Here is a 25838-nt window from a genome sequence, read left to right on the forward strand (position 1 = left end):
CTTCTGACTTGCACTTCTGACTCGGATCAAAGTTCTGGTGAATTGTAAAGAGATTGTGGGAAAATTGGCTGCTGAGGAGCCTCACTATGCGCATAGTAGCTGTGTTGCACTTGTGTTTGTTTGACATGAACATGAACATCACACACCTCACGTCTTGATCTCTGCCAAACATACTATTTCAAGCTTGGCACAAGCTCTAGGCGCCTCTACAGAAACTATTTTGCAGAAGTGGACCCCGTGGCGGATATCCTGCACCGTGTGACTTTCGGGGCGGCTGCCTTGGTGGTTCCTGGTACTTGGAGACTACCTGTCTGTGAGCAAGTAAAGGCTCAGAGGTTTCGGGTACTGCGAGTACTGCGTTGGTTCCTGATACATTGCCTTCCTCCCAAGGCGTTATTGCTCTGGCTGGGCTAGACCAATATGAGCTGGCTTGTCCTTGAAGCTGGTTTCGTCTAAATTCCGTGATGTTGGCTAACAGCTAATATGTACAATGTACATACATACATACATACATACATAAAGGTATACTCGCAGACTTTGGGCCCTTGGCCATGCAATACATAAAGGAAACGACTTCCAGTAGTTTTGCAATGCTTATTCTTACCTTCTCTTTAATCTCTCTGACTTGCTTTCTTTCGACACCGTCAAAACAATCTTCCCGTTTTGCTTGTATGTATACAAGCACTTACAAGTTAGTACACCCCAACCCGAGCACCCCCGGAAGCATCAACACCAGAAGAACGGCAGACCGGCAGACCGGCAGACCGTCGGCTTGTAGATTGTGTCCCCTGGCTTTGCTGGAAAACATCAGGCTCAGTGGGTGCTGTAAACACCACCTGCTATGCTCGCTTTTCACTTTCTCCCGTGTCGACTGGCCGGCCTGCTTGATGGCTACAAGCGACAAGCGCCACAGCATTCGCCACAGCCTCCGCCACAGCCGCTGCCAAACGAACCATCCGGCCAATCACAGCTCCGTATATCTCACGAGCGGTCTCTTTGGTCTGGCTTCTCTCACCCCTCTTCCTGCTCCCTCTCCCCTCTGTCCCATAATTTTTTGTCTCAATCCTCATTCCATGCCATCGCCTCTGTTCTCGCTCTGGAGCTGCTTATCGCCTGCACGCTGATTGGCTCGGCATCCTACTGCTTTGTTGTGCTTGTATGGCCCCTCGTTCAACCACCTCTCCTCCCCTCTGCCAAACTGCCAGAGGCTCTGATAACCTGACAAGCGTCGGATTACTCACTATACGACATGTATCGTTATTTTTAACACTAGCCTATCCCCACCACTGTTGGAGAGGCTTGGACTTGCACCATCGACGTGTTCTCACCGCCTTGTTTGGCCACTCTGTCTATCACTATGCCACTGCCACTTCTTGCACATGCGCCACTATTATGACGAGCGTTTTTCTGCTCTAGTACAATCCGGCCATCACTTGCTCGCTTTTGTCTGGCCTAGCCTGCTTCAAGGGCTCTTTTAGTGCTTTCGTACTGATTTTGCGTCAATAGAAGAATCTTTATAAGCCCTGCGTCTCGTCTCGGCTATCTCCTATCTGTTGTCCACCCCGTCGGACTTGTATAACCGCCGTGTTCTCGCCTTTTTTTTTCTCTCTTCTTCTTTTTCATGTTTCTGTCTAGCTAAGGCTTTCCGCCCCTCGCTTGTTCCTCCCTTCACATACGTCCTATCCCCGACGTTATGCCACCAGCCGCTACCATGAGCGCCCCAGTCGTCCCTCCTCGTCCGTCGAGATCGCCCATGAAAGAGGCTCCCAAGGTGCCTCCGCGCCCAAGCCGCAGTAAGGTCCGCGACCTGTCGCCCGATGATCGCTTCGCTCCCTCGCCTCTCAACGACGGCTTCGCCAAGAGCCCCAAGGCAACTCGCTTTAGCCCTAACAATGAGGTCGCTGAGTTTATACATGATCCTGCTCTTGATGTCGATACTCTAGCCCCCTCTCGCCCGGTCATGGCACGCATGCCTTCCGAGATTGGCGATGAGGGCTTAGAGTATGGTATGGCCGAGAAGATTGAAGAGGACCACATGCGTCAAAAGCCTTCGCCGACTGCCGAAACCCGGACTGTTGGTGATCTTGAACTTCAGGCCCCCCGTCCGTCGCTGCCTACCAAGGTTGATGCTGTCACCAGCACCACTTCAGAGTTTGCTGCTTCTTTGGGCCTCAACAAGTCTGCTGGCAGCGATGTTGCTACCATTGGAAGTCTGCGCAAGAAGGCTAGTACCTCTGCTCTGTCTAATGATGGGATGCCTCTGCCGGAGGACGAGCATGGAATTCCCGAGATTGGCCGCCGCGTTCCCATGATTCCCAATGCTGGTGACGTCCAGGCCCCCGAAAGCAAAGAAAGCTCAGCTGCCCAGTCCCGCGCCCAAAGTACTCGTGGCCTCCCCCCTGGCAGCTATGGCCTTCACAGCCATGGTGTCTTTGCCAAAGACAAGCTTGAGACCGAGTACTACGAGAAGCGACCTGATATCCTGCAAAAGGAACAAAGAGCTGCTTCTTATTACCCTCACCAGAGTGAATATGCTCGCTCCAGTGCTGATCTGAACAAGATTGTGCGCCAAACCAGTACTGATGATGCCGGTAAGCAAACATAAGATCTGGGCCAAGAAGGGTTCTGAACTGCCTTGTCTTGAACACTGTTAGCTAATGATACCATCTTATAATTTCAGGCCCTAGCTGTGGTCCCACTGAGGACATTGCTCACGAAGTTCATGAAGAGTTTGTTTCTCATGCCTCGCCCGAACACTCCCGCGCCCAGTCTCCCGAAACTACTCGTAACCACCGCATTTCCATGGTCGGCAGCGATGGTGTTCATGTTGATCGCATCACACTTGACCACAGCACTGAGGCTGAAGCTATGCCTATTCTGGCCTCTGATCAGATCGTCAAAGAACCCACGAGCCACCATAATTCCACCCCTGCCATCGAAGTCGAGCATCACTCAAGAAGTGATGAATTGAAATCGCAAGTTAGTCTTGAAAGTTCGTCTAGTACTCCTTTTTCTGCTGGCTCGATTCCCGAAATTCACGAGGAGAAGGTTTACGAACCTCTGTTCAGTGATAATGCCTCAGAAGTCAAGAAGAGCTCGCCTGGTTCTGATTCTGTCCACGCCCATCGCCAGAAGTTCCCCAGCAAGGATATTTGGGAGGATGCCCCCAGCAGTGCCTATTACACAGCCGAGGTCAATACTCCTGTAGAAAAGGAAGGCGAGGAACTTGCCCAGACTGAAAAGGTTGAAGGCGATAAGGAGAACGAGGATGAAGTTGAATATGAAGAGCCTCCTCAGCCTGTCAAGACCGAGGCTAGCTCTGTCAAATCCAAGGAACCCCCGAACCCTGCTCTGGCTTTTGCCAAACTCCAGGAAAAGCTCGCCGAAGACGAGGCCAAGAGCCGCGAGTCTACTCCTATTCACAGCCAGACCTTTTTGCCTCGTGGCGTTGGTATGCAGCCCAAATCTCCCGGGTTCGCAGCTATGACGCCTGACCATTTTCGGCCCACTTCAACCTCTCGGTTTCCTAGCCGGGACATCTGGGAGGATACGCCTGATAGTCACATGATGAGTACTACTGTTGATAGCGACCAGGAAGCAGCTCTACAGGAGGCAGAAGAGATCGAGTCTCCTGTCGTAGACTCAAAGACGGATCTCCCTGTCATGCCCGCGCGTCCTAATGGCTCGAAGCCCCCGGCTGTTGATCGCTCAAAGCCCAAGCCGCCGGTTGCGGATAAGCCTAAACCTGCGATTTCTGAAAAGCCGAAGCCTGTTATTCCGGCGCGCCCTAACGTGGCCCGTCCGGTTGGAGGAAAGATTGCTGCGCTCCAGTCTGGCTTCATGTCGGATCTGAACCGCCGTCTGCAAATTGGCCCTCAGGCGCCCAAGAAAGAGGAGCCGTCTGCTATTGCTGCTGAGGAAGCCCCGGCTGTTGAAAAGGTTCCCCTGACGGATGCGCGCAAGGGACGCGCTCGTGGCCCTCAGCGTCGTGCACCTGCCAAGGCTGCTGTACCAGCCATCAAGGAGGAAGAGGCTCAGGTCACGTTCTCGATTTCGAGGCCCCAGCTGTTCTGGAGTATTGGAGGCAGTGGCAAGATTGAATTCGAGGGCACGGTTAACCCTGTCGCTGAGGCCGCAAAGCCGGTTGTTGCGGCTGCGGCTGCGGCTGCGGCTGAGTCTGTGGTCGCCCCGGTTGTTGCTCCTTCAGAAGTGGCAAAGGAAGTGACTGATGGGTCAGTTGCGGAGGTAGATGCGGTTGAGGAGACCCCTGCCAAGACGGCTACGGAAGCTGATGCTACGGTTGTCGAGGACGCCCCGGCGCCGTCGGACGCGGACATTGTCGAGGCAGAGCCCAAGATGGTAGATGTCAAGGCTCCGGTCCAGGCTGAGGCTGAAGTTGAGGTTGAGGTTGAGGGTTCGGCGGAAGCTGAGAAGAGCGAGAAGGCCGACAAGACTGAGCCGGTGACTGTATAGATTAAATCATTAGTTGTTTTTCTAGCGGGAGATTTAGGATAGGGTTTCAATGAATAATGCGAGAAAGGAATTGTCGTGTGGATGGATTTTTGTTCTTTGATTACTATGGATTACTGAGTATCGGTATAGTGTGGGGAAGGGAAGCAGCACATTTTTAGTTTTGGCATGTGATGAGAAGAGTTGAAACAAAAGACTAGGAAACCAGGAATTACACCACATACATACACACATACACTAATGTTACAGAATAGAAAGCAAGAAAGAGAAAAGCCAGTCAACTACCCATAAAAATTCATCGTTTTACAAATCGTTGCGGTCACATCTCAGCTATGAAGGAGTGCACGTGACGGAACGGCGCACTCGGCCGCGGCTGCGGTTGGCGGCGAACGGGCTAGCGAGGTAGCAGAGGGAGGGATGGTGTTTGGGGTTGCCGAGTTTGGAGTGGCGGATTGGATTGGAGAAGGGCACGTGGGAGCATGTGAAGACATGAGGTTGACGAGCGAAGAGAGAACAGGGGAGCAGGACAGACTACTTAGAGGGAGAGGCGGAAGGGCGGGGGTTGTTTTTGAAGACGACGATGAATTTACCATGTAGATTATTGTCTTTTGCTGCATAGAATAGTTGCAACATTTACGCGCACTTGGAAGTCAAATGACAAGATTGCAGTAAAGGCTTTCGCCTCGGTCTCTGTGAGAACTCTCAATGGACTCAGGCAATGTTAAAAAAGCGACGTCCTTAGGGTTATAAAGGGTTACCAACCTCGCACAAAAAAAGCCGAGGCAACGCGGGAAGCTAAAAGCAGTTCGACGCGAAGCTTGCTTATTATTGCTGTTTGGCTGATCACCAAAAGAAGAAGAGGCAAGAAAGACCTGAGCAGTTATAAAGAGCGCATACTCTGGAATTTGGGGGTCTCTTTTTTTTTTTCATCCTCTTTCCATTCACATCTTCCGTTCTTCCTTTGTCGCTTTCTTTTTTCAAATTGGATTAACTACATAGCTAGCTAGCTAACTGCAACTATAACTTACCGAGTTCTAATTACATCATCGAGTCGAGCTTTTTAGCTTCATAATCGGTTGTTGTATTTCCCGCAAAACGCACACACACACACACACTCATAAACACACATACAGACACAATGGGTGGTGAGTCCTGGCTTTTGGTCTACGCCTTTGTTGTCGTCCTAGCCTGCTAACTCATCCCTTTGCGCTCACAGCCGTTGAGAGATTAACACAGATTTCCGGCCAGATTGTTGGCAAGCAGTCACCCGGCGGTGTCGAGAAGCTTCTGCAAAAGAACCCCGACGATGTATGCACGACCACTGCACTAGATTCAAACCTAAATTCCCGGTATATCAATGCTAACTACATCATTCGCTCATAGATTGTGGTGACAGCTGCCTGCCGGACCGCCTTCACCAGGGGCGGCAAGGGCGGCTTCAAGGACACAGCCGCCGCCGATCTTGTAGCCGGCGTCCTCTCGTCGCTGATCAAGCGGTCGGGCATCAACCCAGCGCTGGTCGAAGACATTTGCGTCGGAACGGTGCTGGCGCCTGGCGGCGGCGCCACCGAGATGCGAGCGGCGGCGCTGGTGGCCGGCTTCCCCGACACTACGGCTGTGCGCACGCTGAACCGCCAGTGCTCGTCGGGCCTGCAGTCGTGCGTCGACGTGGCCAACCAGATCCGAGCTGGCATGATTGACGTGGGCGTGGGCGCCGGTGTCGAGAGCATGAGCTCGCAGTACGGCCCTGGTGCCGTCACTGAGTTCAGCCCCCTGCTCGAAGGCCACAAGCAGTCGGCCGACTGCCGCGTGCCCATGGGCAAGCTGTCCGAAGATATGGCGCAGCAGCTGGGCATCACGCGCGCCAAGCAGGACGCCTTTGCCGCCGCGTCATACCAAAAGGCGGTGGCGGCGCAGGAGGCCGGCCTGTTCAAGGACGAGATTGCCCCGCTCAAGGTCAAGTTCGAGGACCCCAAGACGGACGAGACGCGCGAGATTGTCGTCGACCGCGACGACGGCGTGCGCTCGGGCGTGACGGCCGAGAGCCTGGGCAAGATCCGCGCGTCGTTCAGCAAGGACGGCTCGATCCATGCCGGCAACGCGTCGCAGATCTCGGATGGCGCCGCGGCCGTGCTGCTCATGAAGCGCTCGACGGCCGAGCGCCTCGGCCAGACCATTATTGGCAAGTACGTGGCGGCCAGCATTGTCGGCGTGGCGCCGCTGCTGATGGGCCAGGGACCGTGGAAGGCGATTCCTAAGGCGCTGGACCTGGCGGGCATTGGCCGCGACGACGTCGACATTTACGAAATCAACGAGGCCTTTGCCTCGCAGTGCCTGTGGTGCGCCGAGCAGCTCGGCATCCCGCAGGAAAAGATCAATCCCAAGGGCGGCGCCATTGCCTTTGGCCATCCCCTGGGCTGCACGGGCGCGCGTCAGGTCTCGACGCTGCTGTATGAGCTGAAGCGCACGCAGAAGAAGATTGGCGTCACGTCCATGTGCATTGGCACGGGCATGGGAATGGCGGCCGTGTGGGTGGCCGAGTAGGTAGGGCTGAAGACGTGTGATGTGGCTCCATGTATGATTTAATTTTATTCTTTTTTTTAATGAGTGTGGCTTTTGGCATGTGATTGTGGAACCCAATGGCGGGGAGATGCGTGGGATTCCCAACAAAAGTTGAGGACAGGACTTTGTTCCTGTAAAGCATAAATACAGGTGGCTATTAAGAGACTGGCTATGAGCTTCTAGTATCCGCTGAGCATCATAGCCAGAGCTCCTGTGATGTGAAGTTGGCCTGGAGCTGTGCACACTCGTATCTCAGCTTCGGCGAGCTTCAGCGAGCTGGACACCGGCCTCCTCACACTTGTGCCCTTGGGTGCTGTACGTGGTGCAAACAATCTCTCCCTTTTCTGTCGCCGTCTTTGGGCACTAGACACAGCACTCTTGCTCTCAACAAAAATCTGCGTGTGTTGTTGCGTTATGTATCCCAGAATTTGGCATGTGAAGATGCTTGGTACACATATTTGTGAAGTGACTTGTACACATGTAATAATAGCCTCTTATTATTGCTCTCGTTCTGTGTATGGCGCGTGTTTATGGTGTACTTGCGTTTTTCTCTCTCGTTTTTTTTTCTTCTTCTCTTGACTATTTATGGACTCATCAAGCTCTATCTTTTTTCCTCTTCATCTACGCTTCTTCTTGTCCTCCTCTCGTCCGCGTCCTGCCATAAACCCTAACCCCGCCGGTCTTACCTCGACCTGCCTGTGTTCTCTCCTCTTGGCGCTGAGCCTTTTTTTTCTTCCCCTTTTTCTCACTCTCCAATCACACGATCTCCGTCATGAATGGCCTCCGCCTTGTTGATTTGGTCGACTTCGACCAGACCAGCCTCTATAGTATGCCCGGTTCTCCCCCGCTGTATCCGTCTTCGCAAACTGACTGCCTTCGTGTCTTGTTTAGTCTCGGCTGGTTCCATCATGTTCAACCCGCTCTTCTGGAAGTAAGTATTTCCATCCATGTTTTCACTCTATAAATAGATGTCCCACCACTAACATCCTCCACAGCATCGTCGCCCGAAGAGGTGCGTCTTTCTACGCCTCATGACGTAGCCCTCCACTGATCTCCGAAACAAACAAACAAACCCTAACCTCTTCTGCGCAGAATACCGCACCAAGTTCCTTACCCGGCTCTTTGGCGGCAACGCCCAGACTGCATGCTACTTCCTAGCCGGCACCATTTTCTCGCTAGGCATTGTGCGTGACCTTTTATACAAGGCAGCCATTGAAACGCAGCCGTCACACGTCGCGCTGGCCGCTCCGCAAGTCCGCGCTGCCGGCTACGCGCTCTTTGCCGCCGGCAACTTGCTAGTCGTTTCGTCGACCTGGGCCCTCGGCATCACCGGCACGTTCCTGGGCGACTACTTTGGCATTCTCATGGACCACATGGTCACTGGCTTCCCCTTCAACATCACCGACGCCCCCATGTACTACGGCTCGACCATGAGCTTCCTTGGCACGGCGCTGGTGCTGGGAAAGCCGGCTGGCATTTTGATGTCGGCCTGGGTTCTGTTTGTATATCTGGTCGCCCTGCGTTTCGAGAACCCTTTTACTGCGGGCATCTACGCGAAGCGCGACCGCGAGCGCAAGCAGGCCAGCACCAAGGCTCAGTGAGCGGGATGCTTGTAGATGGCGTTATAGCTGAGAAGACGACCAGTAATCTGGCGGCATCATGTACATACGCATGTGGCTGTGACAAGGACAGAAAAGGCTCCTTGACCTTGTTGGTGTATACACCACGTGTAGAAGACCCCCCTTTGCCCGCAGTTTGCATAGAAGGCAATCTGCTGGAAAAAAAGATGTAAAAATACAACACTATTCTTATAACCAGGTCGCAAAACATGTACACCTCCTGTTCAACCATTCTGACGCCCTAGCTTGTGATCAAACAACTGAAAAAGAAATTCGCACTCTAGGCCCCTCTAAAAAACGCCTCTCGCCCCCTCTCTGCCCTCGCTAAGCAAACATACCCGCCGGATCATCATCCTCCTCTTCGCTGTCCTCCACCTTGACCGGAGCCTTTTTCTTCGTAAAGTCCGTTCTGCACATTGGGCAGCTGCCCTTGCTCTGCAGCCACGGCGCCACACACTCCAGATCAAACCGGTGGCTCGCATGGCATGGCAGCTCGACTACGAGGCAGTACGCGTCGTCTAGGTGTGGTTCGGCGCAGATTGGGCACGAATCGTCAGCCTGGAGCTGCCCGCGCGGCACCCGGTCAAGCCCGTCAAGGAACTCTTGCGAGACACCACGCACCTCGCTTGGCGGGTCGGAGATGGAGCTCTCCAGCTCGGCAATCAGGCTGGCGAGCAGCGCGCTGTTGCTCCCGGTGCCGAGATCACTGCCGGTGCCAGCGCCGCCCGTGGTGCTAGCACCGGCCGGCGGCGCATTGCTGGCGAGCGTCGTTAGCTGTTCCTGCACTAGCCGGTACAGCGAGGCCAGGGCTACCGGCGTCGGCGTCGCGTGCGGGTTGTGGTGCGACTGCGCGCTAAAGGTGGCGTGTGCCGAGGTGCGGGTGCCAGATGTCGAGACTTGGTCGAGGAGCGCGTCGAACGAGGACATGTCGGGCCGGCGGCTGGGGCGCTTGGCCTGCGGCTTGATGCCGTGCTCGACTGCGGGGAGCTGAATGTTAGCGAGAAGAGAGAGAGGGAAGTCAGAGGCAAAGAGGGCGACTTACTTTCGTATTGTGAAGCCATGGCGAGAATGTGCGGGTTAGGTACAGGTTGGAATGGAAAGTAAAATAAGCCACGCCAGCTTCCTCGTCGCAATAAACGCCGGGCTCAAAGGCCAGAGGCTCCCCTCGCGTACGTGCTTCACGTTGCGCAAGCTTAGAGCTGCCTCTCAAGGCCCCGCTGCTTATCTTATCGCTTGTATCTTATCGCAGCTGGGCCCAGGGTTGGAAGCTTCCAGCAGGGTTTACTTTATAGCAGAGTAAATCATCACTCTCCTCTGGTCTCAGACTTGGTTTCCTCTGCCTGCAGGATTGCTTAGTTATTTGGGCGACATCTCTTCCCGGCAGGACTTGTCCGTTTTGTCATGATCTTGCTTTACATACTAGCCCCTTTGTTCATACTTTACTAGTTCAGTCCTTCTTCGCTCACCCTTTCTTGACCAATACACACTCCACACACATTTCTAACAATGTCGACCACCCTTGTTATCGGATCCACAGGCCTCGTCGGCAACGAAGCTCTCAAGGCCCTGATCGCATCCAGCGCTTTTCCCACCGTCCAGACCATCGGCCGCCGTGCGCCCAAGCAGACCTCCCCCAAGCTGCAGGCTACCGTACAGCCGGACACAACACAGTGGGCTAGCGCACTAAAGGCCCTGACGCCCGTCCCCGCCACGCTGATCTGCGGCCTGGGCACCACGCGTGCGCAGGCCGGTGGCATCGCCAACCAGTGGAAGATCGACCACGACCTGAACATCGAGCTGGCCCAGGCAGCCAAGGCCGCCGGCGTCAAGACGTATGTGTTCATCAGCAGCGCTAGCATTCGCTCGCTGGCCGGCCGCAACCTGCCCTACGGCAAGATGAAGATTGGCGTCGAGGACGCCATCATGGGCCTCGGCTTCGACAACGCTATCATTGTCCGACCTGGCGCCATCATGGGCACCCGCGAGCAGCCGCATGCTGGCCAGGGCATCATTACCGCGGCCATCAAGGGCTTGGGATACCTGAGCCAGGGCATAGCGGATAGCTTTGGCCAGGACTCTGATGTTATCGGCAAGGCCGCTGTCGCTGCTGCTAAGCTGGCCTCTGAGGGCAAGGCTCCGGCGAACCCATGGATCTTGGAGCAGGCAGACATTGTTCGCTTGGGCCGTACTGAGTGGAAGGAGTAGAAGGGAGAAGAGAATATGGTTTGGGTGTGGAGTGGATGTAATATATGTGGGGTTTTGTTTTTTTGCCAAGCTTTGATATCCAATCAACTAAGTTGCTTTTCGGGACCGTGTATGAGTTGGTGACATCATCGAGTAGTTGATTCGCTTCAGAGACGGCGCTTCAATATCTTTCACGTAGTTATTCAAAACAAACTAGCCCAAACTTGACAGAGAAATCAATGGCCAGAGTGAATTCACTACTGAGGCTCACTGGTTTGATTGTAGTGAAACGTAGGGCACCTCGTTCATAACTATACACCTAAAACCATCCTATAACTACCCGGAAGCATCGCATTTAAAAAGACATAACTAACCAACTGCTCATAAAAACCTCAAGACACCATTTTTGAAAAATCCATCTACAACAAACACACCTGCACATCTTCTTCTTTCTGGATATCTTTCCCTTGCTCTGTAGCTTTCCAACGCAGCTGCCTTTGCTGTAAATCAGTGTTCTCTTCGCTTTCTTCGGCGTCTTCTTATGCGCCTGTGCCACACACTCTGCTTCATCGTGGACGAGATTGTTGGCCGTAAAACGCGCATCATCGCGATTCAATGTGCCCCTGAACCTAGGACGATAATTACGAGCCAAATGACCATAACTACATTGCCTTTAGGTTGATTCTTCCTCGTCTTGATTATTTTCAGGCTCTTTGCCGTAGAGGGTTTTCTGAACTATCCCCTTTTCAAGTCGGGAAAGCTTTTCCAAGAAACACGGGGGTGCCTTCATCTCCTTCATGTCATACTTGATTTCACGGCACAATAACATGAATTGGCGAGTGGTACGGGGTGTACGGACAGGCGAATTGAGGCCTTCATCTGATTCTTGCGAATATGGCGTGCTCGGTCTTTCCACAGGCATATACTCGTCGGCGAGCTTCGGCAAAACGATATTGCGATCTAGAGGAGCAATCCCGGCTTTTTTGAAGGCAGATTTTATGATATTAGGTTGAAGTACTGTATCTCTAGCTTTTTCGAGGTTCGAAAGAAATGCCTTTTTCAGTTTGTAGGTGTAGTCATCGCAATCCGAGACGCGAGCAAGCCTTGAATACTCGTCCTTTAAGGGCTGAAAAATGCCAACGTCAAGCGGTTGAAGAGGACGTCTGGAGTACGAAGGAAAAAGGAACGGATGAATATCTGAGTTGTTAGTATTTTATATGGTATGATGTCACATTAAGAAAAGAAGTCAAACTTACGGTATTCTTCACACTTTTCTAAAAATTCTCTCGTGTAGTAATACCCGAAGCCATCCAGGAGCAAAAGGCGATATTTACCAACCCGGTGTTGATCGGTGTAATCATGGAAAAAGTCAATCCAGTCTAATTGGATCTGGTCGGTGTTATGGCCGTCAGTAGAAGTAGAAATCTCGGTAGAGGGATCCATGTCGGGGGTGTTGTAGCTTTCTTTTAGATATGGTGAACTTTTGAGTACCACAAACAGAGGACAAGTTTTTCCAATGGCAGACACACTTTCGATCACGGTAGCAGTTTCTCGACTCCCAGAAACAGTTCCTGTACCGGATCTTGGGTGCTTCTCGACCTCCGGTTCAGAATTTCTCTCGCGCAAATGAAATTGCGTTTCACTAGCATTCCAAATATCTTCTTCCGAGATCTTATACTGCGAAATAGTATCTTGAAGGCAAAGGAACCAGTAGTTGATGATATCTTCTTCTTCAACTTTTTTTATCCTTGCATCAATGACCTTTTGCGGTAGAGCTTTGCACCGTTTGCGAGTGAGAAATCCATCTATCCAGCGCGGCGCAACAACGGGGAGGTTTCGGTCGTCTGGAGAACTTCGCGCTTTCAAGATCGTGTTGGCAAAGGCCACGATGCCTTCCCTCGACACGGGGTCGTGGAAGTTGTCGTGTTGATGAATGTATTTCACTATAGCAGCCTCTTCAGATTCAGAGAACAGCCGAATCGTTGTACTCATTCCGTTTGGTGGGCCAATGCCAATGAGACGGCTCCTAAGGACGTGTTTCGAGACATCAAATTGACGTGCTACTTGTGCGATGGAGATGTTGGGATTCTTTTCTTTGAAAGATACCGCACGAGAGAGTATGGCCTCCATTTCCGGCGAAAGTTTACCCATTGTTGCGAGGGCTACAACTGGATGAAATATCCGATGAGTAAATATGTGGTAAAGCGTAAAATAAAATAAAGTCAGGTCGAGGCAAGTCTGGGTGGTGGGGTTTGGTTAAAGTGAGACTCCTGGAGTAGTTGGTAACTTTGGGTGTGCGCATCAACTACCAAGCCCAAATTTCTGCATAGGGCGGTGAGAACTGAGTTTTGTTCCACTTAGTTATAATAAGTGGGACGGACCTGGCACGATCACATGAAACTACCGATTTTTCATTTTCCTTGTGGTAAAATAAAATCTACGACTCATGATGTTTTTCTCCAAACAATCAGTGCAGAAAAGGATGAGGACACGAGAAAGCCAACCACCTAACAATATCCACGCGAAACATAGAGTCGTTACTGCCCACATAGCTTCAGGAAGTCCAGATTCCCGAATTTCATCATAATAAGTCCCTTGGACCTGGTGCCAATTGCTACCATGGATGCTCGGATCGTAGACTGTCCAGGGCGAAAAGGGACAGGGAGCCAGAGAATTGGAACGCCCTTGGACAAAATCCAGCACTTGTCCGAGCTTATGTCTATGTCGTCATTAACGCTTTCAGCCATTTTCTGAAAGCCTTTTGGTGAAGGCGAGGCAAGGTCGTCTAGTGTGAAGAATCCATGATCAGTGATGAGCTTTGATCCTGATTTGTCGAAGCAGACATGTGATTTCCTTTTATCTTGAAACTCCCACATCCAGACGCCGGTGTCGCGATTCCAGACACGGATTATAGAATCAAACGATAACGAAGCGACAAGTGTGGCGTTAGGTGAAATAGCCACTGAGAATATGCGTCTTGGATGACACTTCAGTACCTGAGCACAAGTTCCATTGTCAAGATTCCAGAGCCGCACTAAAGAATCAGTTGAAGCAGAAGCCAAGACAGAGCCGTCCCCCGAGAATGACATTGAGACTATGGAGCTCCCTTGACTGTATAGCTCCTGGAGACAAGTGCCATCGTCACACTTCCAGATCCGAACTTTATCGTTATATGATGCTGAAGCAAGCAGTGCACCATCAGGCGAAAAGGAGATCAAGGTCACTTGGAACTTGTGTCCCTTCAGCTCCTGCACACAGCTGCCATCCTCGGTCTTCCAAAGCCGGACTGTGTGGTCGAATGAGCCGGAAGCCACGAGTGTTTGATCGGGCGAAAATGCCACTGAGGACACATCGCTTGCATGGCCCTCCATCTTCCGTATGCACGAGCTATCGGAACTCTTCCATAGCCGGACCATAGAGTCTCGCGAGCCGAAAGCCACAAGTGTGCTGTCTGGTGAGAACGTTACCGACAATACTTCAGTTGAATGGGATTTCACGTTTTGTTCACGATAATCCTCTTCAACTTTCCAAAGCTGGATGTTATGATCTATGGAGCCCAAGGCCAACAATGTGCCACTGGGGGAAAAGGCCACCGAGGACACTGCTCTATTGTGACCCCGAAAGGTTTGCACACAGGCGCCGGTGTCACTTCTCCAGAAGCGGAACTCGCTGTCTTGTGAACCAGAAACGACCAGTAACCCATTCGGCGAAAACGCCACTGAATCTACTGATCCCCTGTGACCCTTCAGCTCATGCAAACAAGAGCCATCGTCTTGCTTCCAGAGTCTAATCTTGCCACTGCACGATGCCGAGGCTAAAGATGTGCCATCTGGTGAGAAGACCACTGAGGTAACTGCATGGGTATGGCCTTTTAGCTCCCGCACATGAGAGCCGTCGTGACTTTTCCACAATCGGATCGTATTATCACGCGAAGCAGAAGCCACAAGTGAGCCATCAGGCGAAAACACCACGCATAAGACGTCCCTTGTGTGGCCTATCAGCTCTCGGACACACGTGCCACTTCCAACATCCCATATGCGGACTGTGTGATCGCACGAAGCAGATGCAAGGAGGGTACCATTAGGCGAAAAGGCCACCCATGACACCTCTTTCGTGTGGCCCTTAAGCTCTTGTATGCATTCGCCATCATCGCTCGTCCAGAGTCGGACTATGTGATCATTCGAGGCGGAGGCTATCAATTTGTCATCAGGAGAAAAGACTGCCGATCTCACACCTTTACTGGGGAACTTGAGTTCGTGTATACATGTGCCATCCTGGACCTCCCATACTCTGACTGTACCATCGTTCGAAGCTGAGGCCAGCCGAGTGCTATCCAGCGAAAAGCTAACCGACGAAATGCTGGACTTGTGACCTTCCAGAATTTGTTGGCACTGGTCCCAATCATCTTCTGGCCGTGGTAGAGCTGTTATCCACTTGGGGATGTTCTCTTGGAAAGTCTGTCGAACGGGACTGCTCCTTGGGGCGAATATAATAACCGAGGAGTAGATTTGAAGTGGTGTGGCGTCTATGGCGAGTATATTGGTCCGGATCAGGCGTGAAGCGTCTTGTAAAAAGGCCTTAAGCTCCTGACACTCTACTGACTGCAAAAAGTTAGTATGGTCTTAACCTGACAGTTCGATAACTCCTTACACTGAGGATCGTTAGCAAAGTCTTGATCATTTCGAGGCTTTCTGAAGTACGCCCTATAAGACTCATAACTTCCAACCAATGGAGTAGATGATGCCGTAAAAAGTTGAAAACAACAGAGTGGTCATCGAGAATCGATTCTCCTTGCTGCAAATGCTTTACCCAATGAAGACACGCGTAGTGCACCTCGGGGGGAATTTGGCTTGATACAACGTCCACGTTAACATCGCAGCGTTTTGTTCCTGGACGTACGAGACTGCAAATGTCTGTACGCAAGTGCTTCTCCATGACACGAATACAATTTGAAGCCATCTTTTCGTGTGTTACTTTTGCATCAATCCAGAATGGGCTTTTGCCTTTTTTATCAGGATCGACTAAAAAGTCGCGGAAGGATAGATGCAAAAGTCTCACTGGCGAATTGCCCGAGGCTGGGACGCTCAGGACTGCATGCAGCGAGTCAAGCTGACCGTCAATATCTTCCCTTGAAATCCCAAGGAGTTCTCCAAGAGCAATTGTTGATAGAGGGCTTAGCAAAATGACGATTGGACCAACAATGGCTCGAAATCGCTCGATTACTTTGTTATTTCGTGAAGCTGATGGACTCTTTATCATCCTATTTAGCACTGGCAGATATGTTGTATCCAGTTGTGATTCTTGACTTTGTGCCTGAAACTCCAGAATCTCTTCTAGCTGCCTCTTTGGCGTACTGCCTGTTCGATCGTCAATGAACCGACAGGTTGTAGCTGCAAGAATGAAGAGCGGCACAGCCCGCGCGACAAGAGTTTGCATGTTCTCTTTTCCCGGCCAATCAGCAGGCAGCTGCCGGCTAGTAGACACAGACTCATTGTACTCTGACTTTATTCTGAGCAGCTCGTGTTCAAGGAAAGCAGCAATATCGTGTTCCACAACGCTTGGAGGTACCTCGTGCAGAACAAGATCTTTAAATGTACCCTTTGCAGCATTGAAGCCGAGGCGAATTGGTAGCTCTGGCCTGCTGGTTATAAGAAACTTGATTCTGGTATTGAAACTTGAGTCCTTTGGAGAAGAAGAAAGAATGTTGATAATGAGCTTGACATCATCATCCTTGTCGCACTCGTCAAGAGCGTCGATCACAAGTACAAGTGAGGATAAGTTCTTACAGTTGGGAAGGACCTTTCTCAGCGGTTGCATAATGAGCTTTTCAAATTGCTCTCGTGTTGCCTTGCCAGAAATGGCGGGGTCGGAATCAATGGCGACCTTGATGTGATTTATGGTATCCGGATACATCTTCGCGAGCTGGACTGCAAGAGTTGTGACAAATCTCGACAAGCCTCCGCGATCCACCTCGCCCCTTTTGAAAAAGAAGCTTCCGCCGAGCTGACCAGACTCTGCGAACCTCTGACATATAGTGCGAGAGATGGTCGACTTTCCGGTCCCTGCCATCCCATTCAGCCAGAATAAGGGCTTGGAAGACGGGTCATTCGCCCATGCTTCGATATCTTGTAGAAGTTCAACTCGAGTGTTTGGTAGACAAGTTGCATTGTGCTGCTCATCATGAGAGTCAAATGATGCCCCTTCTGCTATGGGAAGCTTTCCAAGTACTGTCTTTTCATCAATACTCGACAGCTTTTGATTGGTCTTGTCAACCTTGGCGTTGATATCGTTTATAACTTCGCTATAATGAAAGTCTGTTAGCCAATACTTGAATGGTATGGGATTTGATGAAGGGCTCACGTTTGATGGACCTGAAGAATCTGCGAGATTATCTGATTGTACCCCCGGAGTCCCTCGACGAGCCCCTCAACCTCGCCGCGCTGCAAGGGCCATTTTAGCGCTCGAAGACCGAGTCTTCTCATTGCCTTGCTGGTGGTTTTGGGTTTGAGTCTCTGATCCAGTTCTGTGAGCTGGGTGTGGCTCTGTTTCAGGACATCGTCAAGACGTTTGGAGTCTTTGAGCTTTTGTGCATTGGGACTTTCTAGCACCGTTTGGACCTGAGCAGTGATCTTTTGTAGGCTGACAACCTCTTTGCGAAGCCGAGCAATTTCAGTAGCGGCATTTTTGACATCCTTGCCGTACTGGAAGCAGAGAAGTCCAACCTTGGCTGATAAATCGATAACTGCAACAACGTTGGCGACGGCGCCAATTGCCTCCATTGTAACGTGTAATGAAGTCAAAGATAGCTCGCGATTCTTCAAAGTAGAGTTCTGCTTGGCCAACGGCTTGGTTGGTGTGGACGAAAATGAGGGGTAATCAAAGGACAGGCTCACTGTTGGTTGATTCAATACAACCTGGGCCCAACATGCACGTGATAAAACCTGCATGGAACCATGGCGCTGGAGAGAGCCCTGAAATTCAATTGGTGGGAAAACTCGGCGGCAATGAAGATCAAAAAGCACCAATCGCTGTGTATGGTGATGAGAACCTCGAGGTTTCTGAATTCGATAAACCATTGACCCTACCAAGTTCCGCTGATGCCCATCACGTCAACTCATTTGAGGTTGTCACACAATTTAAGTCTGTGTTACACAGACACAAATTTGCCAAATACATGGCCAGAGTAACCTGCTCATGTTCCAACGCAAACACCCAGTTTGTGATTGACTTGGCAAGGAATTTGCCATATATTCTTGTATCGCAGTATAAGAGACCCTCGGAATCATTAGTATCCAGTATTCCGTCTTTCGTGATCTTTCAAATGGCAGTAAGGTGAAGTTCAAACCCGAGAAAGCCACGATGGATACCTGGCCCTTCAATAACATCACAGTTCATATTGGGGCAGGTGAAAGGCTTGGTGAACTGTCACTAGTTCACTGTTTATCTCTATCCTCATTTTTTGTTTTGTCCGTCTTTTATGTTGGATTTAGGCCCTCGAATGCATGATCAATCACCTCATAAATATACCTATTCCCTACCCGAAAACGCAGGGCTGTCCAATCTCATGATGATTACTCGCCCAGAATCGCAGCCCACTGCCACAGTAGATCCATGAATCTTGAAACAACCGGGGCGGAACAAATGAGGTAGCCAAAGAATTGGAATACCTTGAGACAAAATCCAGGACATGCCTAGACTGACATCAAGTCCACTATTGAGCCCCTTAGGAAATGGCTGAATAGCCTTTGCCACAGGCCGGATGAGGTCATGTAAAGTGACAAAGCCATTATCCGTCATGAGATATGACCCGGAGTTATCAAATCGAAGGTATGATGTCTTGATATTTTGAAACACTTGAACGCATGTGCCACCGTCGGTCTTCCAAAGACGAACTGTACGGTCACTTGCAGCCGATGCTATAAATCGGCCGTCAGTTGAAGCAGCAACTAAGTATACTGAACTCCCATGGCCTTTGAATTCGTGCATACAAGTGCCATCGCTTGTCTTCCAGAGCCTGACGGTACAATCTTGCGAGGCGGAAACCAGAAGTGTACCATCGGTCGAAAAGGTCAGTGAGCCCACTGATCTCTTGTGGCCTTTAAGCTTGTGGATACAAGTGCCGTCCTCAGACCTCCAAAGCCGAACTATACGATCACTTGACCCTGAAGCTATAATCTTACCATCTGGGGAAAAGGCTATCGAGCTTACTGGCCCATTGTGCCCCTTTAGATTCTGCGTAGAGGTGCCATCATCACTGCGCCGGAGGTGGATGGCATAATCATACGAAGTTGAAGCTAAAAGTGTGCCATCTGGCGAAAAGATGACAGGGGCCATCTTGCCATCAAAGGTTTTGAGTTCCTGTAAGCAAGTGCCGTGGTCACTGTACCATAGGCGAATACAATCACGCGAAATCGAGACTAAACGTTTGCTATCAGATGAGAATTTGACCAATGATATCTCACTCTCATGGACCTTCACCTCTTGCAAACAGCTGCCATCGTCGCTTCTCCATAACCGGAGTGTACCATCCTGTGATCCTGAAGCCAGGAGTTTTCCACAGGGTGAAAAGGCCATCGACCTGACCGACTTCTTGTGGCCTTTTTGCACCTGGAAGCAGCCGCCATTTTCAGTCCTCCAAAGATGAATTGTAGAGTCGTTTGAAGCCGATGCGACAAGTCTACCGTCTGGAGAAAAGGCCACCGATCTTGACCCTCCATTATGGCCTTTAAGCTCTTCAACACAGGTGCCGTCCTGAGTTTGCCAGAGTCGAGCTGTGTGATCAAAAGAAGCCGAAGCTAAAAACTTCCCATCAGGTGAAAACACCACAGAGGATACTGCTTGTGTGTGCCCCTTCAACTCGTGCACACAAGCGCCAGTATCGCACTTCCAGAGTCGAATTATAGATTCATCTGAAGCTGAGGCAACCAGAGTGCTGTCTGGCGAAAAGGCCAGTGACATAACCATAGCTTCATGGCCCCTGAGCTCCTGCACACAGACGCCGTCATTTGTTCGCCAAAGGCGAGCCGTATTATCATACGAGCCTGAAGCCACAAGCTTCCCGTCGGGAGAAAAGCTTATCGAGTTTACTGGCTGGCTGTGACCTTTGAGCACCTGGCTGCATTTACCATTGTCACTCCTCCAAAGCCGGGCTGTAGAATCGGTTGAAGCCGAAGCTACAAGAGAACCATCAGGGGAAAAGTCTGCCGAGAAGATTGCCTTCGTATGGCCCTCAAGCTTATGCATACATCTGCCATCATCGACTTTCCAGATGCGAAGTGTATGATCAAATGAAGCGGACACCAATAATTTTCCATCCGGGGAAAACCCCACTGAAGATATTAGTCCAGTGTGACCTTCCAACTTTCGTACGCAAGCGCCATCATCAGTCTTCCAGAGTTGAACTATATATTCTCCCGAGACTGAGGCTACAAGTGTGCCATCAGGCGAAAATGCCACCATCTTGACTCTTGTCTCGTGGCCTTTAAGCTCATGGAGGCACGTGCCATCATCACTCTTCCAAATTCTAGCCGTACAATCAGATGAAGCAGAAGCCACGAGTTTGCCGTCGGGTGAAAAGACCACCGAGCGTACTTCATCTCCGTGGCCTTCCAAGACTTGTTGGTATTGGTCCCAGTGGTCTTCCGGTTCTGGTGGAAGAACTATCCACTTTGGTATTTGTCCCTGGAAAGTTTGCCGAATCACACTGCGCTTTGGGCTGAAGACAATGGCTGAAGAATAGAGCTGAAGAGGTGTAGTATCACTTACGGATAGGTTCGCTAGAATAAATCGCAAGGCGTCCTGTAAGAAGTCATGTAGATCGGTGTTTCCTTCTGGCTATGCAATGTTAGCTTAACTATCACGTTTACCCGATAGATAAGACTTACACCAATAACTAACAGCAAACTCTTGACCATCTTCAGGCTTTCTGGCGCCCTTCCCAAAAGACTCATGACTTCTAGCCAATGTAAAAAGTGCGTCCGTAAAATCTCGAAAACTTCTCTTTGATCATTAAGCTTCAGCTTCGACTCCTGAAGATGGTAGACCCAGTAGCAACTGGCATATTGCAATTCTGGCGCAATGCAGCTTTGTATGATTTGTGGCTTAATGGAAGAGCGTTTTACTCCTGGCTGAGAAAGATGACAAATGTCCATATGTAGACACTCATTCATGACACGCAGACAATTTGAAGCCATCTTCTTGTGTGTTTCCTTCTCATTCACCCAAAACAAGCTCGTGCCTTGTTTTTGGGGGTCAAGCAGAAAGTCTCTGAAGGAAAGATGGAGAAGTCTCACGGGCAATTGGGGTGATTCCGGGATATTGAGAACCGAGTGCAGCACGTCGAGCTGGTGATCGATTGTCTGTCTAGGAAGAGAGAGAAGCTTTGCGAGTGCCAACCTTGACAAGGGACTCGCCAGAATGACAATAGATCCAACAATTGCTCGAAACTTCTCAATCACATCGTTTTGCTGTTTCGAAGATAAGCGCTTGACTAAGTTGTTTAAAATGGGCAGGTAGGTTGCGTCCAACTGTGACGCCTGGTTTGTGGTTTGGGAATTGACAATCTCTTTTAACTGCATATCTGGATCGCCACACCTTCGGTCTTCGAGAAATCGACAGGTTGTGGAGGCGAAAATAAAAAGGGGGATGGCCATTTTTGCAAGAGTTTGTATTTTGTCTGTTCCAGGCCAATCGGAAGGCAAGTGTCGGTCAGTAGATACAGACTCGTTATACTCGGTCTTAATCCTGACAAGTTCACTTTGAAAGAAAGTGCTGAGATCGCGTTCAATAGCATGAGGCGGCATTTCATGGAGGATGAAATTCTGAAATGCACCCTTGACAGCATTGAACCCAAGACGAAGCGGTAATTCTGGCCGGCTAGTGATGAGGCACTTAAACCTGAATTTCGGTAACTCCACGCCCTTTGCATCAGAGAAGAGGCTGATGATGAGTTTTACATCTTCGTTTCGATCACATTCATCAAGGGCGTCAATGACGAATACAAGAGGGAGTATTTTTTCACTGCCAGCAAAAGTCTTTTCCAACGGTTTTTGGATTAACCTGATGAACTGGTCGCGTGTACTCTTTCCAGAAATGGCCGGAACATGACCAATGGCCGCCGTAATGTGCCTTGTGGTATCGGGATGCATCTGGGCGAGTTGTATTGCGAGACTGGTAACAAACCTAGACAAGTCTCCCCGATCCGCCTCGCCCCTTTTGAAAAAGAAGCTTCCGCCGAGCTGACCAGACTCTGCGAACCTCTGACATATAGTGCGAGAGATGGTCGACTTTCCGGTCCCTGCCATCCCATTCAGCCAGAATAAGGGCTTGGAAGACGGGTCATTCGCCCATGCTTCGATATCTTGTAGAAGTTCAACTCGAGTGTTTGGTAGACAAGTTGCATTGTGCTGCTCATCATGAGAGTCAAATGATGCCCCTTCTGCTATGGGAAGCTTTCCAAGTACTGTCTTTTCATCAATACTCGACAGCTTTTGATTGGTCTTGTCAACCTTGGCGTTGATATCGTTTATAACTTCGCTATAATGAAAGTCTGTTAGCCAATACTTGAATGGTATGGGATTTGATGAAGGGCTCACGTTTGATGGACCTGAAGAATCTGCGAGATTATCTGATTGTACCCCCGGAGTCCCTCGACGAGCCCCTCAACCTCGCCGCGCTGCAAGGGCCATTTTAGCGCTCGAAGACCGAGTCTTCTCATTGCCTTGCTGGTGGTTTTGGGTTTGAGTCTCTGATCCAGTTCTGTGAGCTGGGTGTGGCTCTGTTTCAGGACATCGTCAAGACGTTTGGAGTCTTTGAGCTTTTGTGCATTGGGACTTTCTAGCACCGTTTGGACCTGAGCAGTGATCTTTTGTAGGCTGACAACCTCTTTGCGAAGCCGAGCAATTTCAGTAGCGGCATTTTTGACATCCTTGCCGTACTGGAAGCAGAGAAGTCCAACCTTGGCTGATAAATCGATAACTGCAACAACGTTGGCGACGGCGCCAATTGCCTCCATTGTAACGTGTAATGAAGTCAAAGATAGCTGGCGATTCTTCAAAGTAGAGAGAGTTTTAGCCAAGGAATTGATTAATGGGAACAATAATGAGGGGTAATCAAAAGTCAGGCTCCGTGTTGGTTGGTGAAATTCAAGCTGGGCCCAACATGCACGTGATAAAACCTGCATGGAACCATGTCATAACGAGGAATCCTGTTTCCCAATTGGTGGAAAAAGTCCAATTGTTGAATTATTGCTAAATCTAGCCACTTTCCATAGTGAGAGATATCTCAGTACTTCTAAGTTAGAGAAGTCAGTCACCAGTCCTGGAGATCTCCGTTATTTCTCCTTCATGACATCGCATCAGTCTGTTACACGGTGGCTGCTAATGTTACACAAGTATTAGCTAGTCAATGCATCTGCAAATTCACGCCATATTGTCAATGCTCCAATTCAATCATTTCAATCTTTGTTTTAATAGTAGAACCTCTGTCCTATTTCCATTGAATTTCCGGGAAATATATATACACCATACAAATATCTACCATGTCCGGACTGACGATGCAAGCACTAATATGTTACAAGGATCTCCAACATGCTGATATTACGAGACACTGTAGACTTATTCCAACGTCACGCAATAGCTAGCTAATGAAAAGCTTCCACGATGTACTGGTCTAAGAGGCGTCACTAGAGGCCAATTCATATGTGATGAGTAAAACCCAGCTTCGTCCCGGGCGTCCCTTTTTCCACTTCAGTATTTTTTCCCTCGTTTCGTCGATAGCTTCTTGTGAGGGGCCCCAAACTAGGAGCTAGATGGTCAGCCTATCAACAGGGCCCAGACAGTGTGGTGTACCAGGTCCATCGGTATTGTTCTGTAGGCAGCTCTGGCTATCACGTTCATTTTATCTCTGAAAGTTTTCATGCGTTTCTCATCTGAGCTATCGCTTCGAGTGGCTGGCTACCAGGTCCGCCAGTTCTTGTGCATGTGGTTCTCTACCTTCAAGGCGCACGTTTTCGTCCCGGATTGGGTGTCTGAGATTGAAGTCGCCTACTATCATGGCTTTCCGGCTTGATATTCTTTCTGTCAGTTTTTCCACTGCCTGCCTTGGTTAACCTTGGCTTCCCAAAGTGCGGCTTCCGTGGGGCATTTGGCAACTGAGTGTCCGGTCTTCTTGCATCTAGTGCAAATCACTGTCTCTTCCCAACATTTTTTGCTGTCATGTTGGCGTCCACATTTCTCGCAAAGCCATGTTTGCCTGGGTTCACTGTAGAAGGCCTTTGTCTTTTGGCCCATAAAGTTCACCTGTTTGGGGCGGCCCTTCAGCTCCCTAGCCTTAAAGGCTGCTCTCACTGTGGCCTTCAGTCCCTCTCTCATGAGGCTGCACGCAGCCGGGGCCACGCCGAAAGCCTCCTGCACGTGGTGCTTGGCCTTTGCCTCGTCCATGGGTACAAGCACCATCTGTCGCGCGGTGCTCAGCTCGTACCACGAGGTCTGCTGGTCTCTCAGCGCGACCCATACCCATGGGTCATCGACTTCGGCTCTCACACCGGTTCCCATGGTCTTGGCCACTGCGGCTAGTTCCTCTGTTGTCGGCTCTGCTCTCTTGTCCGGGAGGATAGCAAAGCCTGTTGCCGTTTTGTTCGCCCGTATGAACTTTCTGCCCTTCGAGGCTGGCTTGTTCACCGCGCCCAGCACTGCCATGGGGTGCAGGTCGCGCAGTTGATGCTCCTGGTCCATTCTTAGGAAAACTCTGTAGTCTTGGTGGGCCTCCTGCTTTTTATTCTCCTGTGTCGTCTTTCTCTACTTCTGCTGTAGGGTTGTCTCCTGTTTTTGCCCGACTGCCTTGGCCGCAGCTCCGGCGTAGCTCATTTGGGAGACAGTGCCTCCGGACGCGTTGGACTTTGTGTCCTTCTCCTTTGTTGGACCGGGCACAGCCTTATCCGCAGCCTTGCGGTCCAGCTCTGCTGGCTTAGTCGCGTTAGGACCGTTGGCGCAGAAAATCACGACCCATTCCACCAATTTGGGGACGAATTGTTCGTCTATCTCCTTGGAGAGTTTCTCCAGCTCCTTGGCGTTTTTCTCAAAGAATTCGATAGTTTTCTTGTAGCTATCGATCATTCTCTCTATTGCTTGGGTTGCCTGCTTCGCGTCCCTAAAAGCGCGTTCAAAACACGCGCCGAGCTTTCCCTTGCCTGCCGTCAACTTCAATGACTGAAGATGGGTCCTGAAATTCGCTTTATGTGATCATTTAATCTGAAAATATCGCGTTTTGAAAATTTGAATCCTGACTTGACTATATTTAACGTCTACCTAGATCACCAAGATCAAAGGACGTCAGATTGGTTACCAAGCAAATATTTAATGTTCTCTGTTCGACACGCCACATAATTTCCGTGTGTTCGGAATGGCGCACCATCCCCAAGCCTCGAGGAGCCAGTGTGGCATGGAAAGCCCCGAATCGTTTAGCAGATGAAAACCTGTGGCAGATGAGCCTCCGTAGGCTAAAAGTCCATCCTTGCGCTTTTCGAGATGGCGGTGGTGAGGGGCCGAAGATCGTGGGGAGAGTGTCGTGGCAAGGGGGCAAGTCGGCGGCGAGAAAGTTCCGAAAAATTGGGAGAAAGCGGGCTCGGGGTTCGCAGCTCGTTGTCGTGTTGGTATCCTCGTTATTATTATTATTATTATTTTTTTATTATTACGTTTAACGTCTGTCTATGGGTCACGTGGGCCCGACCCTATTGGATCGTTAGACGTCGAGGCACCCTGGGGTCCTCGAAAATCCCTCCGCATGACAGCAGACGAGGCGGCAGAGTCAGAGGCGAAGCAGCTAAGCCTAGTGCTGCTGAACACCGTCAAGGGTTTCCTTGACGACTCACTAAGGAAGGACATGAGCGTGACCTACAAGCCAGGAAAAGTGCAGGAGGGCAAAGCCCAGAAGATCCAGGCATAAAAGCCAACGAAGGAAAAGAAAAATAAGGAACCTCGCCCCAACAGGAAACAGGACAGCCCG

General features: G+C 50.5%; 10 protein-coding genes across 10 annotated transcripts; 4 read left to right on the plus strand and 6 right to left on the minus strand.

Moving 5' to 3' along the window:
• Positions 1–1693: 1693 nt before the first annotated feature.
• BROUX77_006439 (uncharacterized protein) lies at positions 1694–4473 on the plus strand (the record flags this gene model as incomplete). Its single annotated transcript, XM_073751424.1, has 2 exons — positions 1694–2591; positions 2681–4473. 2 exons carry the CDS (start codon positions 1694–1696, stop codon positions 4471–4473), a joined length of 2691 nt encoding a protein of 896 aa, XP_073603508.1.
• A 1135-nt stretch (positions 4474–5608) lies between these two features.
• On the plus strand, positions 5609–7014 carry BROUX77_006440 (uncharacterized protein; the record flags this gene model as incomplete). The annotated part of the gene is made up of 3 exons (XM_073751425.1): positions 5609–5615; positions 5687–5778; positions 5854–7014. The coding sequence occupies 3 exons, from the start codon at positions 5609–5611 to the stop codon at positions 7012–7014; spliced, it is 1260 nt and encodes a 419-aa protein (XP_073603509.1).
• A 790-nt stretch (positions 7015–7804) lies between these two features.
• Positions 7805–8633, plus strand: BROUX77_006441 (uncharacterized protein; the record flags this gene model as incomplete). Its single annotated transcript, XM_073751426.1, has 4 exons — positions 7805–7859; positions 7924–7963; positions 8028–8044; positions 8125–8633. 4 exons carry the CDS (start codon positions 7805–7807, stop codon positions 8631–8633), a joined length of 621 nt encoding a protein of 206 aa, XP_073603510.1.
• A 342-nt stretch (positions 8634–8975) lies between these two features.
• Positions 8976–9712, minus strand: BROUX77_006442 (uncharacterized protein; the record flags this gene model as incomplete). The annotated part of the gene is made up of 2 exons (XM_073751427.1): positions 8976–9628; positions 9694–9712. The coding sequence occupies 2 exons, from the start codon at positions 9710–9712 to the stop codon at positions 8976–8978; spliced, it is 672 nt and encodes a 223-aa protein (XP_073603511.1).
• Positions 9713–10157: 445 nt separating this feature from the next.
• Positions 10158–10856, plus strand: BROUX77_006443 (uncharacterized protein; the record flags this gene model as incomplete). The annotated part of the gene is made up of 1 exon (XM_073751428.1): positions 10158–10856. One exon carries the CDS (start codon positions 10158–10160, stop codon positions 10854–10856), a length of 699 nt encoding a protein of 232 aa, XP_073603512.1.
• Positions 10857–12068: 1212 nt separating this feature from the next.
• On the minus strand, positions 12069–12986 carry BROUX77_006444 (uncharacterized protein; the record flags this gene model as incomplete). Its single annotated transcript, XM_073751429.1, has 1 exon — positions 12069–12986. The coding sequence occupies one exon, from the start codon at positions 12984–12986 to the stop codon at positions 12069–12071; it is 918 nt and encodes a 305-aa protein (XP_073603513.1).
• A 386-nt stretch (positions 12987–13372) lies between these two features.
• On the minus strand, positions 13373–17614 carry BROUX77_006445 (uncharacterized protein; the record flags this gene model as incomplete). Its single annotated transcript, XM_073751430.1, has 4 exons — positions 13373–15003; positions 15070–15429; positions 16190–17136; positions 17196–17614. 4 exons carry the CDS (start codon positions 17612–17614, stop codon positions 13373–13375), a joined length of 3357 nt encoding a protein of 1118 aa, XP_073603514.1.
• Positions 17615–22425: 4811 nt separating this feature from the next.
• BROUX77_006446 (uncharacterized protein) lies at positions 22426–22848 on the minus strand (the record flags this gene model as incomplete). The annotated part of the gene is made up of 1 exon (XM_073751432.1): positions 22426–22848. One exon carries the CDS (start codon positions 22846–22848, stop codon positions 22426–22428), a length of 423 nt encoding a protein of 140 aa, XP_073603515.1.
• Positions 22849–23914: 1066 nt separating this feature from the next.
• BROUX77_006447 (uncharacterized protein) lies at positions 23915–24568 on the minus strand (the record flags this gene model as incomplete). Its single annotated transcript, XM_073751433.1, has 1 exon — positions 23915–24568. The coding sequence occupies one exon, from the start codon at positions 24566–24568 to the stop codon at positions 23915–23917; it is 654 nt and encodes a 217-aa protein (XP_073603516.1).
• Positions 24569–24631: 63 nt separating this feature from the next.
• Positions 24632–24949, minus strand: BROUX77_006448 (uncharacterized protein; the record flags this gene model as incomplete). The annotated part of the gene is made up of 1 exon (XM_073751434.1): positions 24632–24949. The coding sequence occupies one exon, from the start codon at positions 24947–24949 to the stop codon at positions 24632–24634; it is 318 nt and encodes a 105-aa protein (XP_073603517.1).
• Between the last annotated feature and the right edge of the window lie 889 nt (positions 24950–25838).

Source organism: Berkeleyomyces rouxiae, assembly GCF_048999995.1.
Source record: "Berkeleyomyces rouxiae strain 22BRR77 chromosome Unknown BrBRR77_ptg000008l, whole genome shotgun sequence".
Classification (NCBI taxonomy): Eukaryota; Fungi; Ascomycota; class Sordariomycetes; order Microascales; family Ceratocystidaceae; genus Berkeleyomyces; species Berkeleyomyces rouxiae.